The sequence below is a fragment of the Pezoporus flaviventris genome, unplaced genomic scaffold (genome assembly GCF_033815535.1).
Source record: "Pezoporus flaviventris isolate CSIRO_AGI_PZ_B2104156 unplaced genomic scaffold, CSIRO_AGI_Pfla_v1 ptg000027l, whole genome shotgun sequence".
Lineage (NCBI taxonomy): Eukaryota > Metazoa > Chordata > Aves > Psittaciformes > Psittacidae > Pezoporus > Pezoporus flaviventris.
This window is the reverse complement of record NW_026892575.1, coordinates 3269566-3291582: the sequence shown is the minus strand read 5'-3', so window position 1 is coordinate 3291582 and position 22017 is coordinate 3269566. Positions and strand designations below refer to the sequence as shown.

At 36.8% G+C, this 22017-nt stretch overlaps 1 protein-coding gene across 5 annotated transcripts; it reads left to right on the top strand.

The window, feature by feature from the left end:
- The first annotated feature begins 158 nt into the window (after positions 1-158).
- Positions 159-21997, top strand: TERB1 (telomere repeat binding bouquet formation protein 1). 5 transcript variants are annotated; one of them, XM_061458505.1, is made up of 21 exons: positions 159-352; positions 1479-1589; positions 1760-1888; positions 2343-2474; positions 2946-3006; positions 3099-3214; positions 3381-3503; positions 4052-4204; positions 5309-5440; positions 6700-6825; positions 7831-7988; positions 8747-9093; positions 10457-10518; positions 11524-11607; positions 12825-12995; positions 13400-13480; positions 13737-13817; positions 18960-19073; positions 19470-19582; positions 20268-20321; positions 21219-21997. In XM_061458505.1, the coding sequence occupies exons 1-21, from the start codon at positions 319-321 to the stop codon at positions 21222-21224; spliced, it is 2388 nt and encodes a 795-aa protein (XP_061314489.1). In that variant the 5' UTR covers positions 159-318; the 3' UTR covers positions 21225-21997. The 5 variants fall into 5 exon arrangements, with proteins under 5 accessions (XP_061314489.1, XP_061314491.1, XP_061314492.1 ...); XM_061458507.1 differs by lacking the exon at positions 1479-1589; XM_061458508.1 differs by lacking the exon at positions 12825-12995.
- Positions 21998-22017: the final 20 nt, after the last annotated feature.

Below are 22017 nucleotides of genomic sequence, written 5' to 3'. Positions count from 1 at the left end.
TTTAATGACAGGGACATATTTGGTGCCCACATGGAATCAACTTGATCTCTGCAAAATGCTGACTTTCAAAAGATAGTAACGTGATAGTTACAAATGCAGTGTTACTGTAAAATACTGTATTTCCAAAGGAAATCTTTGCCATGCAAAAGCATATTAAACTGTGTGTCAGATGACTGAGTAAAACCATAAAACTGGAAAGAGTGTATTGAAGAAAAAAAATTTTGTTTATACTGCATATGGTGTTACAAATGGTGCTAATCTGAACAGAAAACACTTTTTCCTTGCTGTTGTAGAGCAAGAACAGAGATACAACCAAAAATGGAAACTCAAAAGAGGCAGAAAAAACAGTGTGGTAAGATGCTCAACATAATTTGTCGTTTATTACCTGCATCAATTTTACAAAGGTTTACTGGGCTGTGATAGATTTGTCATGGGTGATGAGGTATTGGGGAAATTTTTTTTTTCCGTGTCAAATTTTGTGTTGGAAAATGTAATGACAAACTTGCAGATAGTAGACAGTACCACAACAGTCACTTCTTGTTTTCCTAATAATAACCTACATTTTTATTGTATTTAAACTTCTTTAAGAAACCCCAAGTCTTAAAAAGGTTTACAAATCTGTGGTTGCTATCACAAATAAGTATCAAATAAGTCTTTTTATTATACCCATACAACTAAGAAACAGATTCTCAAAAGTGTCTACCTACCTAGGCTTGTGTGTAGTTGCCCAGAAAATGTTTTGTCTTCACTTACTAATATAACAATTTAAGATTCTAGCTGCTGTGGTAAGGGATTAAGTTTTCTGTAAGTAAATACCATATAGTGAGCCTTGCTTTGTTGGATTCCTGCAATTCTATTTTCACTCTGAATATTTTCATGGTTCTGTTTTACTCATTTAAATACCCTTAATGCACCTTGCTGTTGCATCTCATTTACTAAGACTGTTACTAGTAATTAAAGGCCAGAAATATGAAAAGGGGGCTGTAACTTTAGCAAAGGACACCTGTTGCAGAATGGCTCCAACAGCAAGGCCATGGATCCTTAGAGGCCTTGTGCAAGCAAAGCAAGGTGTAGGCCTCACAGGTAACCGGATACCAGATGTGGGAGGAGAATGTGAAGGAAGCTGTGTAGAACTAACCAATACTGTTCTGACTAGTAGGTGTGCTAAACACCATGCGGATATAAGCGAAGTGCGCCACAAATAAAGTAGAAGTTTGCTTATCACCCATATTGGGTTGGCGTGTCTTGCTTCTCGCCGCTTACAGACACCATGCTTGAATAACAAACTACGGAAAGGAATATTTTCATATGTATGTTTGTTACTTGTGGATAGAGAGAAATGGTGTAGGTCCATATTTGCTCACATTTTTTTACTTCAAAAACACATACTACGTTTTTGGGCAGGTTTATTGTAATACTAATAAAGATCATAAAGAAGAGCTGACAATTTTCATGAAGTTTTTTGTGTTTGCTCATAGATGTGAAAACAGATCTGAACTTATTGCTTGAATGCCTTAAATACCAGATGGACTGCCCTCTATCTCAGAAAGACACTTTGATCACTATTTACTCAATTTGTCAACAAAACAGTAAGAAGAGTTTTTCCTTAGAAAAAATACAGTCATTATGTTAATATATGTTAAGTTGATTGTCACTGTAAAAAAAAAAAACCACAAAACCTAAAGGATCTTGAAAGGTTTTAATTTTAAAGAGAAATAAAAGCAAAACTTTAATTTTGTTCTTTTTTTTAATGTTATAGGTGAAGCAAGTGAATATTTTCGAGAAATTGGTGGTTTGATGTTTGTAAATGATCTTGCAAAGTCAAGTATTCATGGCATAGTAAAGGAAGCAGCTTTGTTTACATTAGGAATTACAATGGAGAGTAATGGTAATAAGTAATATTATTTGTATTTCTGGGTAACCATTACCTCTGCTGTGCTTAGTTTCTGTTACATTTTTGTCGCAGAAAATCTCATAATAAGATTCTCAGATCAAGCAAGGGGGAGTAGGAATGCCACTGTGTCACAGTCTATCCCCAGATTTGGAGTAATACCTTGCTGAATTGTGTAGGCAGCATGCCTTGATGATACCAGACGGCTGTGCTACTTATCTTCCTTAGCAGCAAGTGTTAAATGACTTGTGAATTGTTCCAGAGTTTGCCTAGGTCCTGGCTGGTTTAGCACTGACTACAGGAGAAGCCCTCAGCCACCTTGTTGTCCTGGTTTGTCTCCACTCATCACATAATGGGATGCAACTGAGACTCTAGTAAATATATTACAAATATAAGTTAGGTTTATGAATGGCTTGTTTTAGGACTTAATGATTTTTATTTTTGGTTTCAGTTTATTGTCAACAAACTTTGTGTACTGCTGCATTGTTTGAAGACCTCATTTCATTTTTAATTAATAAGAATTCTGGTGTGAACTTGAAAAGAATGTCTGTTTATGTCATCTTAGCACTGGTTTCCAATAATAGTAAGTTCATTTTATTTTGTTTTTTTTTTTTTCTGTGTTACACCATTTTTTTTTTCTATTTGACAATCTGCAATACAGAAACTTGAAACTTTCAATAAGTAATGTTTTGGTAAAGTTAATTTCTAAAGATGAATGATTGCAGGTAACTGAACCTGAATTGTGTAAATAGATCATCATTCACTGGGATTTCCTTAAATAGCAGAAAGTGGTTTAGTACTAAAAATGAAATTATAGTTAAAAAATAATGCAAACCAGTCGTTACTGACAATATATAATAAAAAACAGACACAGAAATTGAACATTTTTGCCAATGCATTGGCATTTGTTGTGATTTCGTTTTTTTTTTTTTTTGGGGGTGGGATATATGCTTAGGAAATGGGAAAAGAATGTATATATGTAAATTAAACTTGACATTAAGATTTTGTCTCAAGTTGCATATGTCTTAGGAGTCTTGCATGTGTTCTTTTTTAGTAAGTGGGCAAACCTATGTCAGAGATACAGGCTGCATTGGCCTACTGCTACAGTTATTCAGGTGGGCAGTTGCAATTTAAACATAAAATGATAGACTATTCAACAGTTAGGTTTGCTTGACTATTTGGGACTTGTTTGCATTGTTCTTAACAGAACAACGCTTTCCGCATCTGAGATCAATCTGTCAGATGAAGATACTAATCAGTGCTATCAGCTGTGGTCCTCAGTCTGCAGTACTCTCTGTGCCTGTGTTAACAATCCCCAGAATGGTAAGAATGTTGCTGTTAAAATTGTGACAAAAGTTTAAAGTATTTCTCCAAAGTGGTAACAGTTTGTTTTAGTTTTTGTCAATGATTGTTGGGTTTAATTTTTTAATATTCAACTGAAATTTAATAATACATTTTGATTGGGAATTATTTGTTTTCACTTTTCTAGAATATAATCAAAACATTTGCTCTTCAGTTTTCCCATATGCCAAAGAGTGGCTGGAATGTTGCACAAAGCCTGAGATAGTTCGTCCTATTTGTTCATTTGTTGGTCTCACAGTTGCAAATAACTGTAAGTGCAGCTCGAGCTCTAAATAATTTTTTGTTTTTGGAAAAATAAGTTTAATTAGATAGTTAAATGTTTGATTTTTTTGTTGTTGTTGTTGTTGCTGTTCTTCCAACTTTAACTGTGAAAACTGTATTCCACCATCTTCATTTACAGTGTATTCATTGTGCTTAAGTCCACAAATAGCTACAAACTGACTACATTTAGTGAGGTTAGTAAAGAAATTTTGGAAGCTGTTTTGATTAAAAGTATTTTACAAATACAAGATGTTACATCTCTGAAAACAGTGACGTTGGTAGAACTTGGGCATAAGGTTTGCTATTTGCATGCAAGCATTAAGGCCATGTGTTCCTTGTAACTATTTTGTATGACAATTACTACATTCCTTGAGACTAGCATATATTTAACTTCAGTTACATGGGTGGAAATGTAATGGTTAATACAGTCACAGAAAAAATTGTGATGAGCCTAATTGCTAAAATGCTAAAACAGTTTGCAACACGTATTATTTAAGACATTTTCACTTTGTTTCTTGTTTTTTTTTTTTTACTCAGCATATGTGCAGAAATATTTTGTTTCTGTTGGGGGACTGGATACATTAGCTAGAGTTCTCACCAGGCTTACGCATGATTCCAATATGAGTCACTCCAGCATTAAACTTGCAATAGCAGTAACAAAGACTCTGGATGCCTGCGTTGCTAATGACTGTGAGTGAAAAGAGCATTACCATTTTTTATATATGCTAATTTTAAAATGAAATTTTTCAGGTCTGTTTTTCATTGAAAAGTGATAAGAATGGATGCTGGAGGGCATTAAATCACATACATTGATATTGCAGATTTTTTTTTAAATTCAAACAAGTATATGGGGAGCAGTTCAGTTCATCTGAGGTGGGTTACTTTCCCATTATTGCTGAAATAATGTAATTTAAACAAGACTGAAAATTAAAAATAAGATGCTAGTTTTGTGTAAGTAAAGCTGAGAACTGTGTGTGTGGCAGTCAGCTTGGATCCTGAAGTTAGAGATCTGTTTCTATAGACCTGTGCCTAAACTAATAACCTTTGTAAGCTTTGGGAGGCTTTAGTAACTCAGGTGTGGAACTGAACAGATGTGGCATTTTTGCATAACACATCTTCACTTTGATCTACTGTCTGGAGAGTGCTATCCTAATGAGGTCTTTGCGTATTGCATCAGATTTTGAGAACCCTGTGAGCCTGATCAATCTGTGCTGTTGGCCGTGGCTATTAAATTTGACACTTGTGCTCTTAAATGCTTGTGAATGGAAGTTAAAAAAAAGTTTAAAAGCATATACCTGCACTAGTTTTGAGCTTATTTCAGAGAAGTTTATCTGGGACAGGATTAGGTGTCAGCATGTATGTACTAGCAGTGGTGTTCCTGGTTTCAGGAAGAGGTTGCCCTGTATCAGAAACATTCTTAGCATTTTTGTGGCAGATAATCCATGTGTCAAACCTTATTCTACTCTTTTGCTGTATTCTGGAGCTGATAAAAGATGTGGACTGAGCAGAGGTCTACAAAACCTGCACATTGCAAAGCCCTTGTTAGTCAGGTATTTTGCCACATCTCTATACCACACAATCTGGGAGAAAGTGCTGCGTCAGCTATGGGGCAGAACTGCTGCTCCAGGAGGGATGTGATGACTTAAAGTATTAAAATGAAAGAGAAGGACTGTGCAGACCCAAGGCTTTTAGAGGGCTGCAGAGTTCCCTTGAAAAACAGCATTTTATGTTTGGATGATGCCTATATCCTTATTATTGTGTTTATTTTTCTTCATATTATTTTTTACATAATAGCTACCATAGGTATTGTCTTGACAAAGTACCACACTGTGTCAGAGCTACTAAAGCTGCTGTCCAATGACACTCTGGATACAAGAGAAAAAATTAGTATTATTCTAACCATTGGACACTGTACTGAAGTTTGTGGTAAGATACATTTTTTTTCTTTCTATCAGTCTCAATTGAATTGTTACAAACTAACAACTTCAATGGTATCATTTATCAAGACTGGAAAATGAAGGGAAATTCTTTTAAATAATGTAATATTAATATATAGAAAAAGCAAACTATTATGCAGGAATTCAGAGCTGGTCTTAGGTATTACAGGATAAAATTCATCCAGACATGAAAGCTACTACAAGACATCACGCCACACAAGTCTTTTTGAGCTTTGTTTTAATGGTCCTTGATACATACAGCTTCTGTCCACTGCTTACATAGCTGTTAATTTCTTTTAAAAGCTATGTAAAGGTATTAGTGTTGAAGTAATGTAAGCACTAGGTAATCCTGAAGTATTTTTGCCAGGCTCCTCAGGGCTTTCCCAAGGATGGAAACTTTTAACACTTCAGTTGGTATTTTATGGCAGTAAAAGCAACAGAATGGGAACTTGTGAAATACTGATCATTATTTATACTACTGTTTTTTCACGTGTATTTCAGAGATGCAAGAAAAAAGGATTATGTTCAAAATCCTCATTGATTATCATCCTTTGTCAATAACAAGTCCAATAGTAAGCTCAGTAGGTCATAAATCAGATTTAAAGATGCTTTTTCATGAAGAATTAACTAAAATAGCTTAATGGAAAATGTCTTTCAAATAGAAATATGATAAAACCAACAGAATGAAAGTTTCTCTTAAAATGTCACCAGTAACAAAATAACCATATTTCATTTGTTTTTCTTATTCCCTTGTTTTATTTAGACAACAAAGAATTAGTTTTTAGGAAGTTGGCAGGTGTATGAATATATACAACAAATGACATCACAGTAAAAAATATAGCTAATTACATAGTTAATGAGGAGGAACAGATTAGCTAGATTGGGGTTAAACTACTAATTTTATTTGACTTTTGCCAGTTACAAACTTCTGATATTTCTGCATCTCAAGATCTACATAAATATAGTGTATATACTTTAGGAGTATATACCAGAGGAAAAGAAATACAGAAGCCAGAATTCAGATTTTTTAGGCAACAGTTAAATGAGTTTGTATCTCTATCACAATTCATCTCAGTCCTCCTTCAATTTTCTTACAATAGCTTTGAGCTATGGTCAAATTATCCTGTGTGATTGAAAGTGCTTTTGCTGCAACCCAGGTAAGAGGTCATTACAGCATGCTTGGATCCACAATGAAACTGTGTATGAAACTAAAAACAATCTATTTTCCTTTACAATATCCTGTTTTAGAAGAAAACCAGTGTGAGCTGCTCCAGAATAATGGTCTTCCACTTATGATTCAGTTATTAACTGAGTCTCAGGATGAGGAACTAAACAAAGTGGCTACTTTTGTGCTTAAAAACTGCAAACAAATGAGTAAGCTTTCTGTTACTGCTTTAAAAAATACAGATATTATTTCTGTTTTTAAGTTCTGTTGACTTTCTAAGTGATTTTCACTGTAGCAACTTTGTAATTCTCTGTACTTCAAGTGATGTTCGTTTTCTGCAGAAAAGTTGCACGTTTACTACCATGGACTGATAACAGCATTTAGGCACAAGAAAGAAAAGTAAAAATTCCAACAGTGTTGCAATGGTGCATTTGTGAAATCTATGTATGTAGGGCCAGTTCTTGAAAGCTTTCCCATCTATAAATTCTGTGCAAATATTAGCATTGTCATCTAACACACAGTTGGTACTCTATTCCTTGGTACGTACCCTTATTTATAAAGGCTAAGCTGGTCGATAATCAAGCCCAAAATCACCATGACTACAGTTATTTCGCAACATGAAAAAAATACTTTGTTGTTGTTTTTTTTTAAATAAGGTGTATTTTGAAGTATCCTTTTAAATGTTTTTTTATGCTTTTTTTTGTTTTTAATTAGCTGTAGAATACAGAAAGACATGTCCTTTAATCTCTAAAGCGTGGAAGTATTATGCAGTTGATAATTAGTAAAAAAGCATGTATCTACATTTTTGTGCTACAAACATAACTAAGAGTTTTGTATAAGATTGAGGGGGTGTAGTGATTTTCAGTGCCCATTAATATGGAGCTGTTTCTTAAAAAAAGCAGAGACATATATAGGTAACAGACCTATAGAATGAGGATTAAGTCCATGACAAGAGTTTCTTAAAGCAGAGCATTATTGTGTAAAAAGCTTATAGCAACTATAATTGCAACCTCACCTCTTGTAACTGCACTTTATATTTTAATTTTATTAACATTTACATGTACATTCAATTATATTAAAATTATTATTCAGGGTTATATTTTGCATTAAATTATTGGGGCTGTCCCTCAGCATACTAAAATATAATGCTTATTGAAATGTTCATTTAAAAAAGCTTGTAATATTAATAGTTTTATTTTTTATGATTTATAAAGCTAAACAATTGTTCCTGAAAATAAATTATAATTCATTAAATGCAACCAATACAGAGGAGTTGGACATGCAAGTCAGAAAAAGAAGTCTAGAAGACTACTGGAAGGAAGCAAAAGAAATTTTATACAGAACAAACTTGCTTGAAAAAGAGTGTAATGAGGTTGGCCCATTTACCAAAGTAGATAAAACTAAGCAATTTTTTCCAGGGTTTGGGTTAAATAAAATGTAAACACTTAAGGTTATTTCAGTGTCAGCTAGAAAAGTAGGGAAAACATGGGATGTGTGTGAAAATGCAACCTGCAACTTCTACCATTATATCATACAGATTTAGAAGCATGCAGGGCAATTGGAGAATATAGGCATCTGTGTTTTTATGAAGCATTTCAATTTATTGTAAAACCAGATTTTCTACAAATTTGAAATCATTTAGATTGGAGAAAAAAGAGTTGGATTTATTTTTAATTGCCAAATATTTGAAGCAATAATTTTAATATTTGCAACCATGACATGCCCATGGTTGTACAGCTGTGAGATAGATGATAATGGAAAATGAGGGCATAAACTAAAATAAAGTTGTTGCATATTTTCCTTGTGCTATATAACTGCATGTTATCTCTGGGTGTGGAACTGCAAGTTTTTTAGTTATTCAGCTGGATCTTAAATACTTTCATTTCTAGAAGTGCCTCATATTAGTAGCAAATCCAGTGCTTCAGCCTGGAATTACCACTTAGTAACTACCCTTTCAACACCTTCAGCAGCACTGTCTTGTGGGCTCTTAACTCAGGGGTTTCTGAAGCTTCTCTGAAATTTCTGTTACCTCCAGAGTTAGACTTGTCTATCTTACTTAATCTTGTTAATAGAATTATTTAATATTTTTATGGAGCTTCTATAGTCACTGACTAGTGTTTTTCAATACAGGAAAGTGCGAAAGGAGGAGTATTTGTAGAAAGATCCTCAGAAGCCAGTGCTGAAGCATCCAAATACTGTGAGGTGAATCCTGCTGATCCAGAAACTTACATAGCAAGAACACATAAAGAAATACATTGTCCACAGTCAGATGATCAGGTTCTTTCTCCATCTGTAAATTCTTCTGCACTGAAAAATGAAATAGTTAACCCTATGAATCTAGTAAATGCTTCTGTGAGACAAAGTGAACAGAGGAATAGTCTGTGTTCAGTTAATGAACTGCAAACAGATAGTGTACTACAAAGTCATAGTATAAATGAAAGAACTACTTGTGTAAAAAATCAATCTATTCAAGTAAGGTAAGTGTCTTAAACCTAAGCAGAAATACTAACTTGTTTTTCTTTAATAATTTTTAAATTGAATGTTAGCCTTTTACATTAGCTTTTACTAAGTAGTTGTTTTTTTTTTTTCTGCTAGTGGAAAGGCATAGGCTTTTGGTGGCTCATTAGAGAGTATTTTGTGGAAGTGTTTTTGAAGTCACAGATTGAAGATGATAGGCATGGTAGTAATAAAGTACCATCTTTTTCTCTAAATAATAGCTTCTGACATTGTAGAGGAAGCCAGTACAGGCCTAATGTCTTCAACATATTGATGAAAAATCATCCATTGTTTTTGCCTCAAAATTCTCGCTGATTTAGTAGATCAAAATTTCAACCATTGATTTGGATGAAGCCACAAAGAATTCTTTTATGTGCATTTCCTAGGAAAACAGGAGTTACAGATCTGCTCTGCAAAAAAAATGGAGTGCTTACGAGCTACAGAAAAAAGCCTTCACTCCCTGCTTTTCTCCCCTCATATTCAATTGCTTCCCTCCATGGGAAGAGAAAGATAGAGCCTTGTTTAGTCATTCATTGTTCTCTTGCTCGTTACTCTCACACAAATGTGGCTGGCTGAACCCTGCTCATGTGCAGCTTCCTTGCATGCATTATATTGTACCTTTGCAACAACCACCGAAATTACTTTCCCTGGTACATTCAGATAAATTTTGCTTTGCTACTGATTAGCATAATTTGACACAGATTATTTGTTCTTCTGGACTCTGAAGCACAAAACTATTAAGACTTTTTTTGGGAGGAGGGGGGAGGAGGAAAGCTTTCTCCTTGCATGTGTATTTGTGACACAAAAGGAGTTAACCAAGGATAACCATGGATCAGGCTCCCTGCTCCTGCAGCATTTGGAGGTAGTCAATGACATAGAAAAATGTATGATCACCATATCACAGGAGTACATAGGTAGCATAGGAGTTAGTCAGTGTAAGAAAAAATATCAATTGCCTTTTAGAGCAATTGCTACCTCTATTGAAGGCTACAGTATTTGGAAGAGATTGTGAAAGTTTTGTGTGCACTAAGCAATCCTTACGTTAATCAGGATTGCAAATGAGTCAGCTTCCCTTGAAAGCACTGCACTCCCAGTGCTAAACAGCACTGCAAGGAGTGTTTATCACAGGGCTCTGGTAAACCGAGTTCCAACACACAGTGATTACATCCTGGATACTACAACCCCAGTAACATGGAATAATTAGAATTTTTTAAGTTTAATCTTTTATATGTTTAATATGTGTTTTGTTTTGCCTTTGGAATGTATGTATTGATTTACAAGTAAATATATGTTTGAAAATGTGATATTTTATTTTTCCCACTGTTTACATTCTGATCTTCCCAGTGAACAATTATTTAAGAAACCAGCAGAGATCATTAAAAACGTGAAACAGACATGCACATCAGGTATAAATAGACATATTCCTTTCTTAAATAATCTTGTTCTTGATGAGATTTTATTAGGTGTGTGTGTTTTTATCACTTTTTTTTAATCAAAATTTATGTATCGTTAGATGATGGAGTACATTGTGTAATGTATCACTTAACTGTTTGCATAGTTTGGGAATTTTATAGTGTGTGCAATTTTACTAGGAGAATATTTATTTTCCTTTTCTTCTAATACATATTTTAGCTTCTTTTTTTTTTTAGTTGATTTTAACTATTCACATAAATGTATCACAGATAAATGTTTTCATTTTAGTCTGAATGCAGTCTATACTGAACAATGAAAGCCAGTAATAGAAAATGTGTAAGGATCTGTCATTGTAAGACCGGGGATAGAACCTGCCTGTGAGCATGACTTGCTTAAAGCTTTTCCTACATGTTGAAGATGTGCTTAAGATAGATGTTTTTCAGATTTGCATTGATCTTTTTAGTCTGATACATTTATTTCAAAACTGGGACGTGTTTGATCAAATCTTTATTCATAATTTAGTTTCCTGTTAATTTATAGAATTTATAATTATTCATTAGATTAGTATTTGCCAGAATGGTAGCTTTACAAGCCACCAAGGTTATCTCCAGGTTATACCTATTAAAATTGAGAATAAGTATTATTCCAGCACATCACATTTTTCAGCATCTGATTCCATATAGAAATAAAGTTTATAGAGCTTAGTTAAGCAATGTAAGTTTGCAGGATTGTTTTGCTCTGTTCAAGTACAAGCAATATGCTTTGGGAGAATGATGAAAAAAGCACTGAATTAAATGTAATTATTCTGGATTTGCAAAAACATAAATGTGATCCATTTAAATTGAGGAATTTCATTTGGAGTTTTTGCTGTTATGTAAATTAAACTTTAATAACCTAGAGATAGTAAATACAGTTGAATATAGGTGTGCTGATGCATGATTGCCATGGGAAAAGATCAGTTGCGTTTTCTTGGTGTTTTTTTTTCCTTCCTAATTTAGATCAACACTCGGAGATAACCAAAGGAGAAAAAAGTACTTCAGCTACATCTACATCCCAGAAAATGGCAGATTTCAGGTGTTCAGGTAAATACTATCCTAGGTCTTTCTTTCTTGAGTTCATAAAAGGAGGCTTACAGAGATTTTAACACATCTACAGGATTATCCATTATGCAATTCTTAACAGCTTCCTTTCCTTTTCCTGTCCCACTAATAAAAACTAAATATTGAAATAAAGCTTACATATGCCAGTTTCAGTCTAGTTACCTTTTAATGTGGGTTTACTAACATAGTATACAACAGCTTAAAAGATGACATGCTATTACAAGAGCACTTACGAGTGCGTGCTTTCCTCCTTTCTCTGATTGGAAAGAGCGAGGAAAATCTTGGAGCCCTGCTCAGTTCCCTCATGTATTCCTCTTCTAAGCCTCCTAAATACTCTGCAGCCCTTCTGTTTTCTCTGCGTTACTGCTATTAAGTACAGTCTGTCAGTTTTACAGTAATCCCTGATTGCAGCCTTCAGTTATCCCATCTTCTAATTCCTAAACACAGTTTATCAGTATGTTCTAAGAATGCTGCTGGCACTCAGGGTTTGTAAGTGTATTTTGTAATTAAGCCTGTGTATCTTGATTTAAAAAGAAAAAAAAAAGGGGGGGGGGGAGTGTGAAGCACCGTAAGCCACCTTTGAACGTCATGTAGGCATACAGCTGTCAAACTAAATTCAACTTGATCTTTAGCACTGCTTTATTTTAGGCTAGAATATTGTAGTTATGTTCCAGTGATGTTCTTGTAACTCCACACAGTGCAGAAGTTCACCTTCAGCTGATGTAACTAACTATGAGAACATCCAAGAATAACTAAACCATACATTACCCTAGGAATGTCCCCAAAACCAAACAGGAAGGCTTCCTGTGAGGAAATTTGTAAGATAGACATTGTTTATTCAGGTTAATACAGGTAACTGTTATAACACAGAAAGTTTAAAAAAATAGCAAAGACATCTTTTATATTTTGGCTCCTGGATAAATCTGCAAAGGGAACTGAAGCACCTTTCTTCCAGTCCCACTAATATTTTCACTTCCCTAGAGGATCCATGCCTCATTTAGTCCTTCTGGAGTTGAAGTGCAGTGTAAAAGAGCAAGTACAAAACAAGAAGGCACACAAAAGTATTATGTCTTTTGAGATGTGTATATGGAAAATGGAGGTTAAGTTATAGATCATGGTGTCAAAATAACACTGGATTTTGTGATGGCTTCTATAGCATTCATGCTTGCTGTTTCTACAATATCCTGGTGTTTTTCCAGGTTGTAAAGCAGGAGAACTGTCCTTCAATAGTAAAACCTTTACCAAGGTGTTGCAAAGTTGTCCATACCAGTGTGACCATCACAAAGTCATTCTGGAAGCAGAAGAAAGACGTAAAAAGGAGCTTCTCAAATTGACTGTTTGTAACAATAGGAGATATGCAGCTTCTGAGAGTAATTATGATTGTATTTTTTAGTAATTGTAACTATTGTTGTAAATAGTATTTAAAATACTGAACTTATTTTAGTTTGATTCTGATTGTCCTGCTCCTGTAAACTCACTCATTTAATTTGATTTACCAATGATTTGTACTATGCAAGATGAGAACTAGGAACTTCTGTTTGAGGATCTTGTGTCTTTCTTATATTATATTGTTATATCTTATATTGTTATATAATATATGTTATGTTATAACAAAGTGATTTCATTCTAATATTACATATTTATGCATGTGAGAGGCTTATAATTCTTAATAAAATAAAAGTGCATCCTGTATTTATTTGGTTTAAAAGAGGCATTTTGAAAATTAAACAGTTATTAATGGTATTTGTACTGGTGTCCATCTTATATTTTGCAGAAATACTGCTGACCCCTGAGAAGAAACAAAGACTGCATACAGAAACACCAACTTTTAGGAGCAGACTGGATAGTTCTCAAAGTAAGGGCTTATTCGGGTACTAATAAAGAGAATATATTAAGTTGAAGTAAGTGTGAATGAATGTATGACATTATAACAAGGTAATTTCATTCTAATATTATATATTTATGGACATGAGAGGCTTATAGTTCTTAATGAATGAAATTAAAGCGTATCCTGTATTTTTTTTTGTTGTTGTTGTTTAAAGGAGCACTTTGAAAATTAAACAGTTATTACTTACTGGCATTTTTACTGGTATCCATCTTATATTTTGCAGAAATACTACTGACCCCAAAGAAGAAAAAAAGAGTACATGCAGAAATACCAACTTTTAGGAGTGAAATGGATGATTTTCAAAGTAAGGGCTTGGTTTAGAAATTAATGCAAAAAGCCTTTACCAAATAATTCTTTTGCAGAAGTTTAGCATGAGAAGCTGTGGATAGGGAATTATGTTGTGGGTTTTTCTGTAGATTCTGTGAAAAAATCTGTATATCTACAGGCCAGAAAAATGCGATTTTGTAATCCTGATATTGCGTTATGCACATTAGTTCAGAACGAATTTGGCACTTTGAAGATACTTCTTCAAATCCTGCCAGGGCTGCTTCCTTGCCATCTGCTATTCTTCAGCTTTGTGGCATTAGTTTTTTTTTTTTTTTAATTTTAAATTGAGAGGTATAGTCAGGACCAGAGCACAGTACAGTTCCTGTTTCTGGATTCAGCATCACTCTATTATACATTTATAGCCATGTTATCCTGTCATACCTGTTTCTGTTCCAGCTTGGAGCTCTGATAAGGACTTGGGCCTCTGTGTCCTGAATAGCTAAAAGGGTAAACCTTAACATATACATCAACACTAGAGCAAGTAACTGAAAACAACCTGTCAGAAAATTAAGTACTGGAGTTACATTTACCTGTCCTGTATTATGAGGTGTTGAATAAGATACTACTAACAAGGTAGAGTTGTGAATATCATTATTTTACTTAATTAATTTCTGGTAAAAGCGAGTAGATTTTTTTCCCCTCCAGATTCAGAAATTAATTAATTAAATTAAACTTGGCTAGGGATGTGAAAGATAACAGGAAGGGATTCTATAGGTACATTGCAAATGAAAGACAGACTAGAGACAATGTGGGCCCTCTCTGGAAGCCATCAGGAGAACTGGCTAAACTGGATTTGGAGAAGGCTCAGGTTCTTAATGACTTATTTGTCTTCACTGGCAAATGCTCTGACCACACCACCGAAGTCCTGGAATGCAGATGCAGGGACTGTGAGAATGACGACCTTGGGCCCACTGTAGGAGAGGATCTGGTTCGAGACCATCTTAAGAACCTGAATGTACACAAGTCCATGGAACGTGATGAAATCCATCCGTGGGTCGTGAAGGAGCTGGCGAATGAAGTTGCTAAGCCACTGTCCATCATATTTGAAAAATCATGGCAGTCAGGTGAAGTTCCCGACAACTGGAAAAAGGGAAATATAACCCCCATTTTCAAGAAGGGGAAAATGGATGACCTGGGGAATTACAGACCAGTCAGTCTCACCTCTGTGTCTGGCAAAATCTTGGAGCAGATTCTCCTGGAAGGAATGCTAAGGCACATGAAAAACAACAAGGTGCTTGCTGACAGCCAGCATGGCTTCACTAAGGGGAAATCCTGCCTGACCAATCTGGTGGCCTTCTATGATGGGGCTACAGAACTGATGGACAGGGGCAGAGCAGTTGATGTCATCTACCTGGACTTGTGCAGTGTTCAACACTGTCCCACACGACATCCTTGTCTCTAAATTGGAGAGACATCAATTTGATGGATGGACCACTCGGTGGATGAAGAACTGGCTGGATGGCTGCACACAAACAGCTGTGGTCAATGGCTCGATGTCTGGCTGGAGACCAGTATCGAGTGGTGTCTCTCAGGGATCAGCGTTGGGACTGGTCTTGTTCAACATCTTTGTTGGTGACATGGACAGTGGGATTGAGTGCACCCTCAGCAAGTTTGCCGACGACACCAAGCTGTGTGGTTCGGTTGATACGCTGGAGGGAAGGAATGCCATCCAGAGGGACCTTGACACGCTTGTGAGGTGGGCTGATGCCAACCTTATGAAGTTTAAGCATGAGAAGTGCAAGGTCCTACACCTGGGTCAGAGCAATCCCAGGCACAGCTGCAGGTTGGGCAGAGAAGAGATTCAGAGCAGCCCTGTGGAGAAAGACTTGGGGGTGTTGGTCAATGAGAAACTTAACATGAGCCGGCTTCAGTGTGCGCTCACAGCAGAAAGCCAACCATATGCTGGGCTGCATCAAAAACAGCGTGACCAGCAGGTTGAAGGAGGTGATCATACCCTTCTACTCTGCTCTTGTGAGACCTCACTTGGAGTATTGTGTAGAGTTCTGGTGTCCTCAACATAAAAAGGACATGGAACTGTTGGAACAAGTCCAGAAGAGGGCCACAAGGATGATCAGGGGACTGGAGCACCTCCTATATGAAGATAGGCTGAGAAAGTTGGTGCTGTTCAGCCTGGAGAAGAGAAGGCTGCGTGGAGACCTCAGAGCAGCCTTCCAGTATCTGAAAGGGGCTTGTAAGGATGCTGGGGAGGGACTCTTCATTAGGGAGGGTAGTGATAGGACAAGGGGTAATGGGTTCAAACTTAAAGAGGGGAAGTTTAGATTGGATATGAGGAAGAAGTTCTTTACTGTAAGTGTGGTGAGGCACTGGAATGGGTTGTCCAGGGAAGCTGTGAATGCTCCATCCCTGGTGGTGTTCAAGGCCAGGTTGGACAGAGCCTTCGGTGTCATGGTTTAGTGTGAGGTGTCCCTGTCCATGACAGTGGGTTTGGATCTAGATGATCTTAAGGTCCTTTCCAACCCTAACTATTCTATGATTCTATGATAGCTATGGAGGTCTGTTAAAAGAAATAAATAAATTCTAACTGTATTCAATTTCAAGAGCCTAATACGCTAATATGTTATCTTTAGCAAGTAAATATTTTCTGAAGTAAACTGATTTTTCCAGTCTCTCTTCAAAGACCAGATAGCAGTTTGGCTCAGAAAAATGGTTCTCGTACATTTTAATTCCTACAACATTACCCATGTTTTGGGGTTTTTTTTCTTTTTTTTTAAGAAAGATGCATGTTGTGTTTTAAACTCAGTCAGGATGTTGGGATGACGGTTGGAGGGAAGTCAGGGCCAGTCGCTGGTGACCTGAAGACATCTAGTTGGTGGGCTATAAAAGTGCTACATAGCACACAACAGCATACAATTGAGTTCATTGGCTGTTTTCCCCTAAAATCAAATCCCCTTGAGGTCCCATATGGAGAACAAGTCTAGATAGGTTTTCCATCCCACTTTGTCATGTCTTCTCCATGATCCTGCAGGTAAAACCACAGGGTGGCCTGTGGCGTATACCTTCTGTGTCTTCTCTCTCAAGCAGCAGACGCCTTTTGTTAATAGCATAGATGTGTGTTGGTACACGTGGGGAGCTGAATAGATCTGATAGATTGTCTCTCAATTGTTTGAACTCCTGGGACAGTTTTTCCACAGCTGAGATGATGGAAGGGGTGAGATTGTCTTTAAACTCTCAGAGTTTATGAATCATGTCATCCACTGTTAGCGGTACTATGTTATTCCAGATTACTGTTGCCAATGAATGGGCATATGATGATGGTGCATTCTGTGTAAATTTCTGCCACATGGGTTGTGTACATTTGACTTCATCTGGATCTATGAGTACATCCCCGTTATTTGGCATCCCCGTTATGAGGGATCTATGCCAATCTATGAGTACATCCCTGTTATGATCTATATGATAGATCATCTCTACAATGGCTGATTCCCTCCGAGATTGGATGCCTTTCTCTAGAGTAATCCACTTGGCCAAACGACTCATAACATCGTCCTTGTATGGAAACCTTTCACAGCTGCCAAGAGCCACCTCCAAAGGCTGAGGGACTTTTTCTCTCTTGCAATTGCTTTGTCAATTCCTCCTTCCCTAGCAAGTGATCCCAGCTGCTTGGCTTCCCTACCTTCTAGTTCGCAACTGTTGGCCCCATTGTCCCAGCATTGGAGCAGCCAGGTGATGATGTGCTCCTCTGGTTTACGGGTAAAATCTTTTCGCATATTCTGTAGCTTGGTTGAGGTCCAGGGTTGAGACATCACCTATTCTTCCTCTTATTCACATACTAATAAACTCCTGGTCAGATGCTGTCCCGGGTGGTGAGGACATTGTTTCTTCATCTTGCTTCATCTTTCTTGCCTCTTTTTGACTTTTCCTCTTGTGTACAGGGGCAAACAATGTTGGCACGAATTGATCCTATGGTATAGCTGCTGTACTTGGAGTTGGATTAGCTGCGCTGTTTGTTGTTGTCGAAGTTTGGGTAGCTACTGTACTTGTTGCTGGGGCTGGTAAGCTGGTGTGCTTGGAGCTGGAGTAGCTGCACTGTCTGTTTCAGTCAGGGTTTGAGTAGCTGCTGTACTTATCACTGGGGCTGGTGTAGCTGCTGTGCTTGGAGCTGGAGTAGCTGCGCTGTCTGTTGCTTTGCCCTCAGATCTAGGGACATTTTTTTCCTTTTGAAGGTGCTGGATAGTGTTGAACAGGGCTCTGTAAGCATAGGCCAAGCCCCAGCACGTTGCCATGATTTGTCCCTCTCTGGTATGAACAGAATGACAACACCAGAATAGCCCAAGGCCCCCAGCCGATAAACACTAAAACAGCAAATACCGGCTCTAAGTAAGGTACAACATGCTGAAATTGTGAGATCAAGAGCAACAACTCTGAGAGCCAATAAATCAGCATTGTGACGAGTGACTATTAATCCGAAACAATGAATGCTTATCACACATGCAATTAGACACACTCTGGTCAGATCTGTCGTTATCTCAACCCTTCGTGCCCTACGCTGGACGCCAAAAAGAACTGTCATGGTTTAAACTCAGTCAGCCGCGCAGTCTTTCTCTCACTCCCCCCTTTTTGTCCCCCCAGCTCTCGGAGGGATAAGGAGAAGAATCAAAAGAATGTAACTCCCACGGGTTGAGATAAGAACAGTCCAGTAACTAAGGTGTAACACAAACCACTGCTGCTACCACCAATAATAATAATGATAACGAAAATAACAACGGAAGAGATTACAACCGCTCACCACCTGCTGACTGATAGCCAGCTTGATGAAGCAGTGATCTAGCCCTTCTGGGTAACTGCCCCCAGTTTATATGCTGGGCATGATGTGCTGTGGTGTGGATTACCTTTTTGGTTAGTTTGGATCAGGTGTCCTGTTTCTGCTTCCTCCCATCTTCCCCTCTTCCCTAGCAGAGCATGAGACTAAGAAAGTCCTTGATCAGAGTAAACATTACTGAGCAGCAACTGAAAACATCGGTGTTATCAGCATTGTTCCCAGGCCAAAAGTCTAAACCACAGCACTGCACCAGCTACTAAGAAGGAGAAAAAACGACTGCTACTGCTGAACCCAGGACAATGCATAATGTTTTATTGTTTGTTTTTTTTTTTTTAAAAGGTATTATTTTGACTCCAGATAGAAAAAAACAATCTAATACTTCAAATAGAGATGGACATAGTAAAAATGCGAGTTTGGCCAATGACTGTAACTTGATACCTACGTATAAAAAGTGTGAGTATTACCAGAAAATTAATTCTGTAATAAGTGTAACTTACAGATCAGACTTCGCATTTAGGCCAGGGCTTTGAGAAATGCACCTGTGCTTGCTACTGGAGACAAAATGGCTAATAATTAAAATAGGTATGTTCTGGTACCTTCAGTCATAGTATTAATGATGTTGGAGTTAGTTCCTATAATTTGATAGTTGCTAATGCATAAACAATCCTCATGTGTTAATGTCAATGATGAGAAAAAGAGCTAAACAAAATGAGATATTCCTAATAAAACAGTATGTACATATTCAAGTTCATTAGAGTAAACATTCCTTTGCAACACTGTATTCAGTTTAGCAGTAGATTTCAGTTAGTTTAATGTAACTAAGAGCTGGCCTTGTTCACAATTTCATAGCTTTACAAAAAAGCCAAGATGCTAACTCGAACAGGCAGAGAGTCAAAGAAATGCGCAACCTGGAATGTCAGTGCTTAAAAGAAAATCACCAGTATTCAGTGGAAAGAGATGAGGTTAGTTATGCAAAGCCTAATAAAACACTCACATATTTATAAATGTCCAAAGAAAATCTCTGTGAATTGCATGAATTCTTTTTAAGTCAACTTTAACAGGAGTCCTTTACCAAAGTGGACTTCATTAGAGATATTCCTCTGTTGATTCTACTCCAGTCATATTGATTTATCTCTGAAATGAATTAAGCATTTTCAACTGACAGTCCTTTCTGAATAATAGATATGGAGGTATGCTTTTTCCTGCATTAGTGAAAATGTGCATGGAAATAACAGAAATATACTAAAGATTTAAACTATGTAGGCATGACAGAAATGAAGGTGTGAAAAAAATTGAAATGTAATACTTACTGTATTTCAGGAAATGGGTGACAGTGGAGAAACCTTGAAGAGCCATCGTTATCTTGGCGAAGTGATAATTTCTTTAGAACTACTTCAGATTGTATTGCCAGTAATAATGTGTTATTTCCGAATGCAAAACAGTATGCAAATTTACATAATTTTTAATTTCACCAAAATAAATATTCGCAGAACAATGAAAAATGTTCCCTGGAGACAAACACAAAAACTTTAAACAACAGAAGAACCCGAAAAGATTTCACAGCTGAAGAAATAAACTATCTTTTGAGTGGAGTGAAAAAAAATAGGTAACCACTGAAATGTAATTTTGTTGTTTTATCCGTTTCAGAAAGGACGGACAAATGTTGACCCTTCCAAGAAGTACTACAGGTTACAGTTGCAAGTAATCATATTTTTTTCTACTATTGTATGTGCATGTTGTCAGTTCTGTTTTCAGCCTTTGCCCCTGAACTGACTGGGGGAAAAAAAGAGAGGCCATCAGAATTTGCAACCCACTGGATTGTGCTTGGTGTCAGTTCAGTGCTGTTCAGGCTGGAGCACTGGAACAGTATCCAATGTAATCCAACCAGGGCTGGTGCTTGGAGAGGGAGAACTGAACTAGGGAAATACTAGAGAGCATTTGAACCCTCCAGTGCCACCTGGCAGGATATAAAGGGTAAGATTTTCAGTTAATGACTCTAAATTAATCCCTATGTTTATTAGGAAGTTGATCTCTCTGTTCAGTCCCTTTTCTGAAGGGGAAAAAATCTCTGGCAATTTTGTGAAAATCTCTCTGGCAATTTTCACCATCTTTGACGTGCACACTCTGTACAGGGAGATGCTGCATATGGGTTGGGTGGGCATCATTTCTTCTGTGATTCAGATGTGTGGGGCAGTGTTCATTGGGATGTCTTTCCGTACTGCAGTGTTTTGTGAAATTGTGCAGTGCTTTGTGTCAACATTTGCACTGATATTTTCACAGAATCATAGAATTCCAGGATGGTTTGAGTTGGAAGATATCTCAAAGACCATCCAGCTCCAACCCCCTGCCACAGGCAGCAACACTTTCCACTAGAGCAGGTTGCTTCAAGCCCCGTCCAACCCGGCCTTGAACACTGCCAGGGATGGGGCAGCCACAGCTTCTCTGGGCACCCTGTGCCAGTGCTTCATAGGGAAGAACTTCTTCCTAATACCTACTCTAAATCTCCCATCTGTCAGTTTAAAGTCGTTCCTCCTTGTCCTATCACTACTCGCTCTTATAAAAAATTTATAAAAATTTTCTTGTATCTCCATTTTATAGAGGTGAGAAAAAACCAAAGATCAATAACACCTTTCAAGAGTATTTTGGATCTTGTTGCAGAATGCTGAAGAATGGCATTTTTAACAGTGGTGTACTGTTGCAGCAATACAAACCCTCGGAGAATTTAGATTGGCTTGGACTCCTGTTCTCAGTGATAACATTCATTGACAGAGTTGTTCCACTTTGTAAATTGAAATTATATGTAATTGCCTAAGTTTGTTATTTTGGTGCTTGGGGGGGTTTGCTTTTTTTTTTTTTTTTTAAATAATGCTAAAGTAGCTAACAAAATACCAGTAGAATAATTTATGAGGTTCTCTGAACCTTCTTGAATGTTTTATTTATGTAATATTTGATCTGCCTTTTTGTTTGAAGCTCTCTATAGTTTGCTTTACACCATTTGTAAGAAAAGGCTCTATCGCTAAAATTAATATTTATGTCAGAAACTGGTGTCAAATGTTTTGTCTTGTTTCCTCTTAATCAGTGAAATGTTTAAAGTAGGTAAAATATTTTGTCGTGAGTTTAATGTGCTGTATGTACAGAAAAGTGTATCTATGACAGAAAACACCACATGTATGTAGTAGCATGTAGCAGACATCTTTTTGTGTATTACTCAAGTAAATAGGCAGAACTGCCATTTCTGCTAATTGCACAGTTTTCAGAGAAAGCTTTATTGAAACCCTTAAGCACGTGATTTTTCAGTGGTAGCCTTACTATTTCATTTGCATATTTTATCTATTCTGATAAAGGTGTGATTAATCGATAACTAATTTGTTATGGAAAAAGTTTAGTTACCTTATTA

What these genes read in the sequence shown, in the direction of transcription:
- TERB1 (XM_061458505.1), top strand. Translation starts at nt 319, where the DNA reads ATGGAAACTCAAAAGAGGCAGAAAAAACAGTGTG. An exon ending in AATTACAATGGAGAGTAATG is followed by an intron (nt 1,889 to 2,342) that starts GTAATAAGTAAT and finishes TTTTGGTTTCAG; the next exon opens with TTTATTGTCAACAAACTTTG. An exon ending in GGCAGATTTCAGGTGTTCAG is followed by an intron (nt 11,608 to 12,824) that starts GTAAATACTATC and finishes GTGTTTTTCCAG; the next exon opens with GTTGTAAAGCAGGAGAACTG.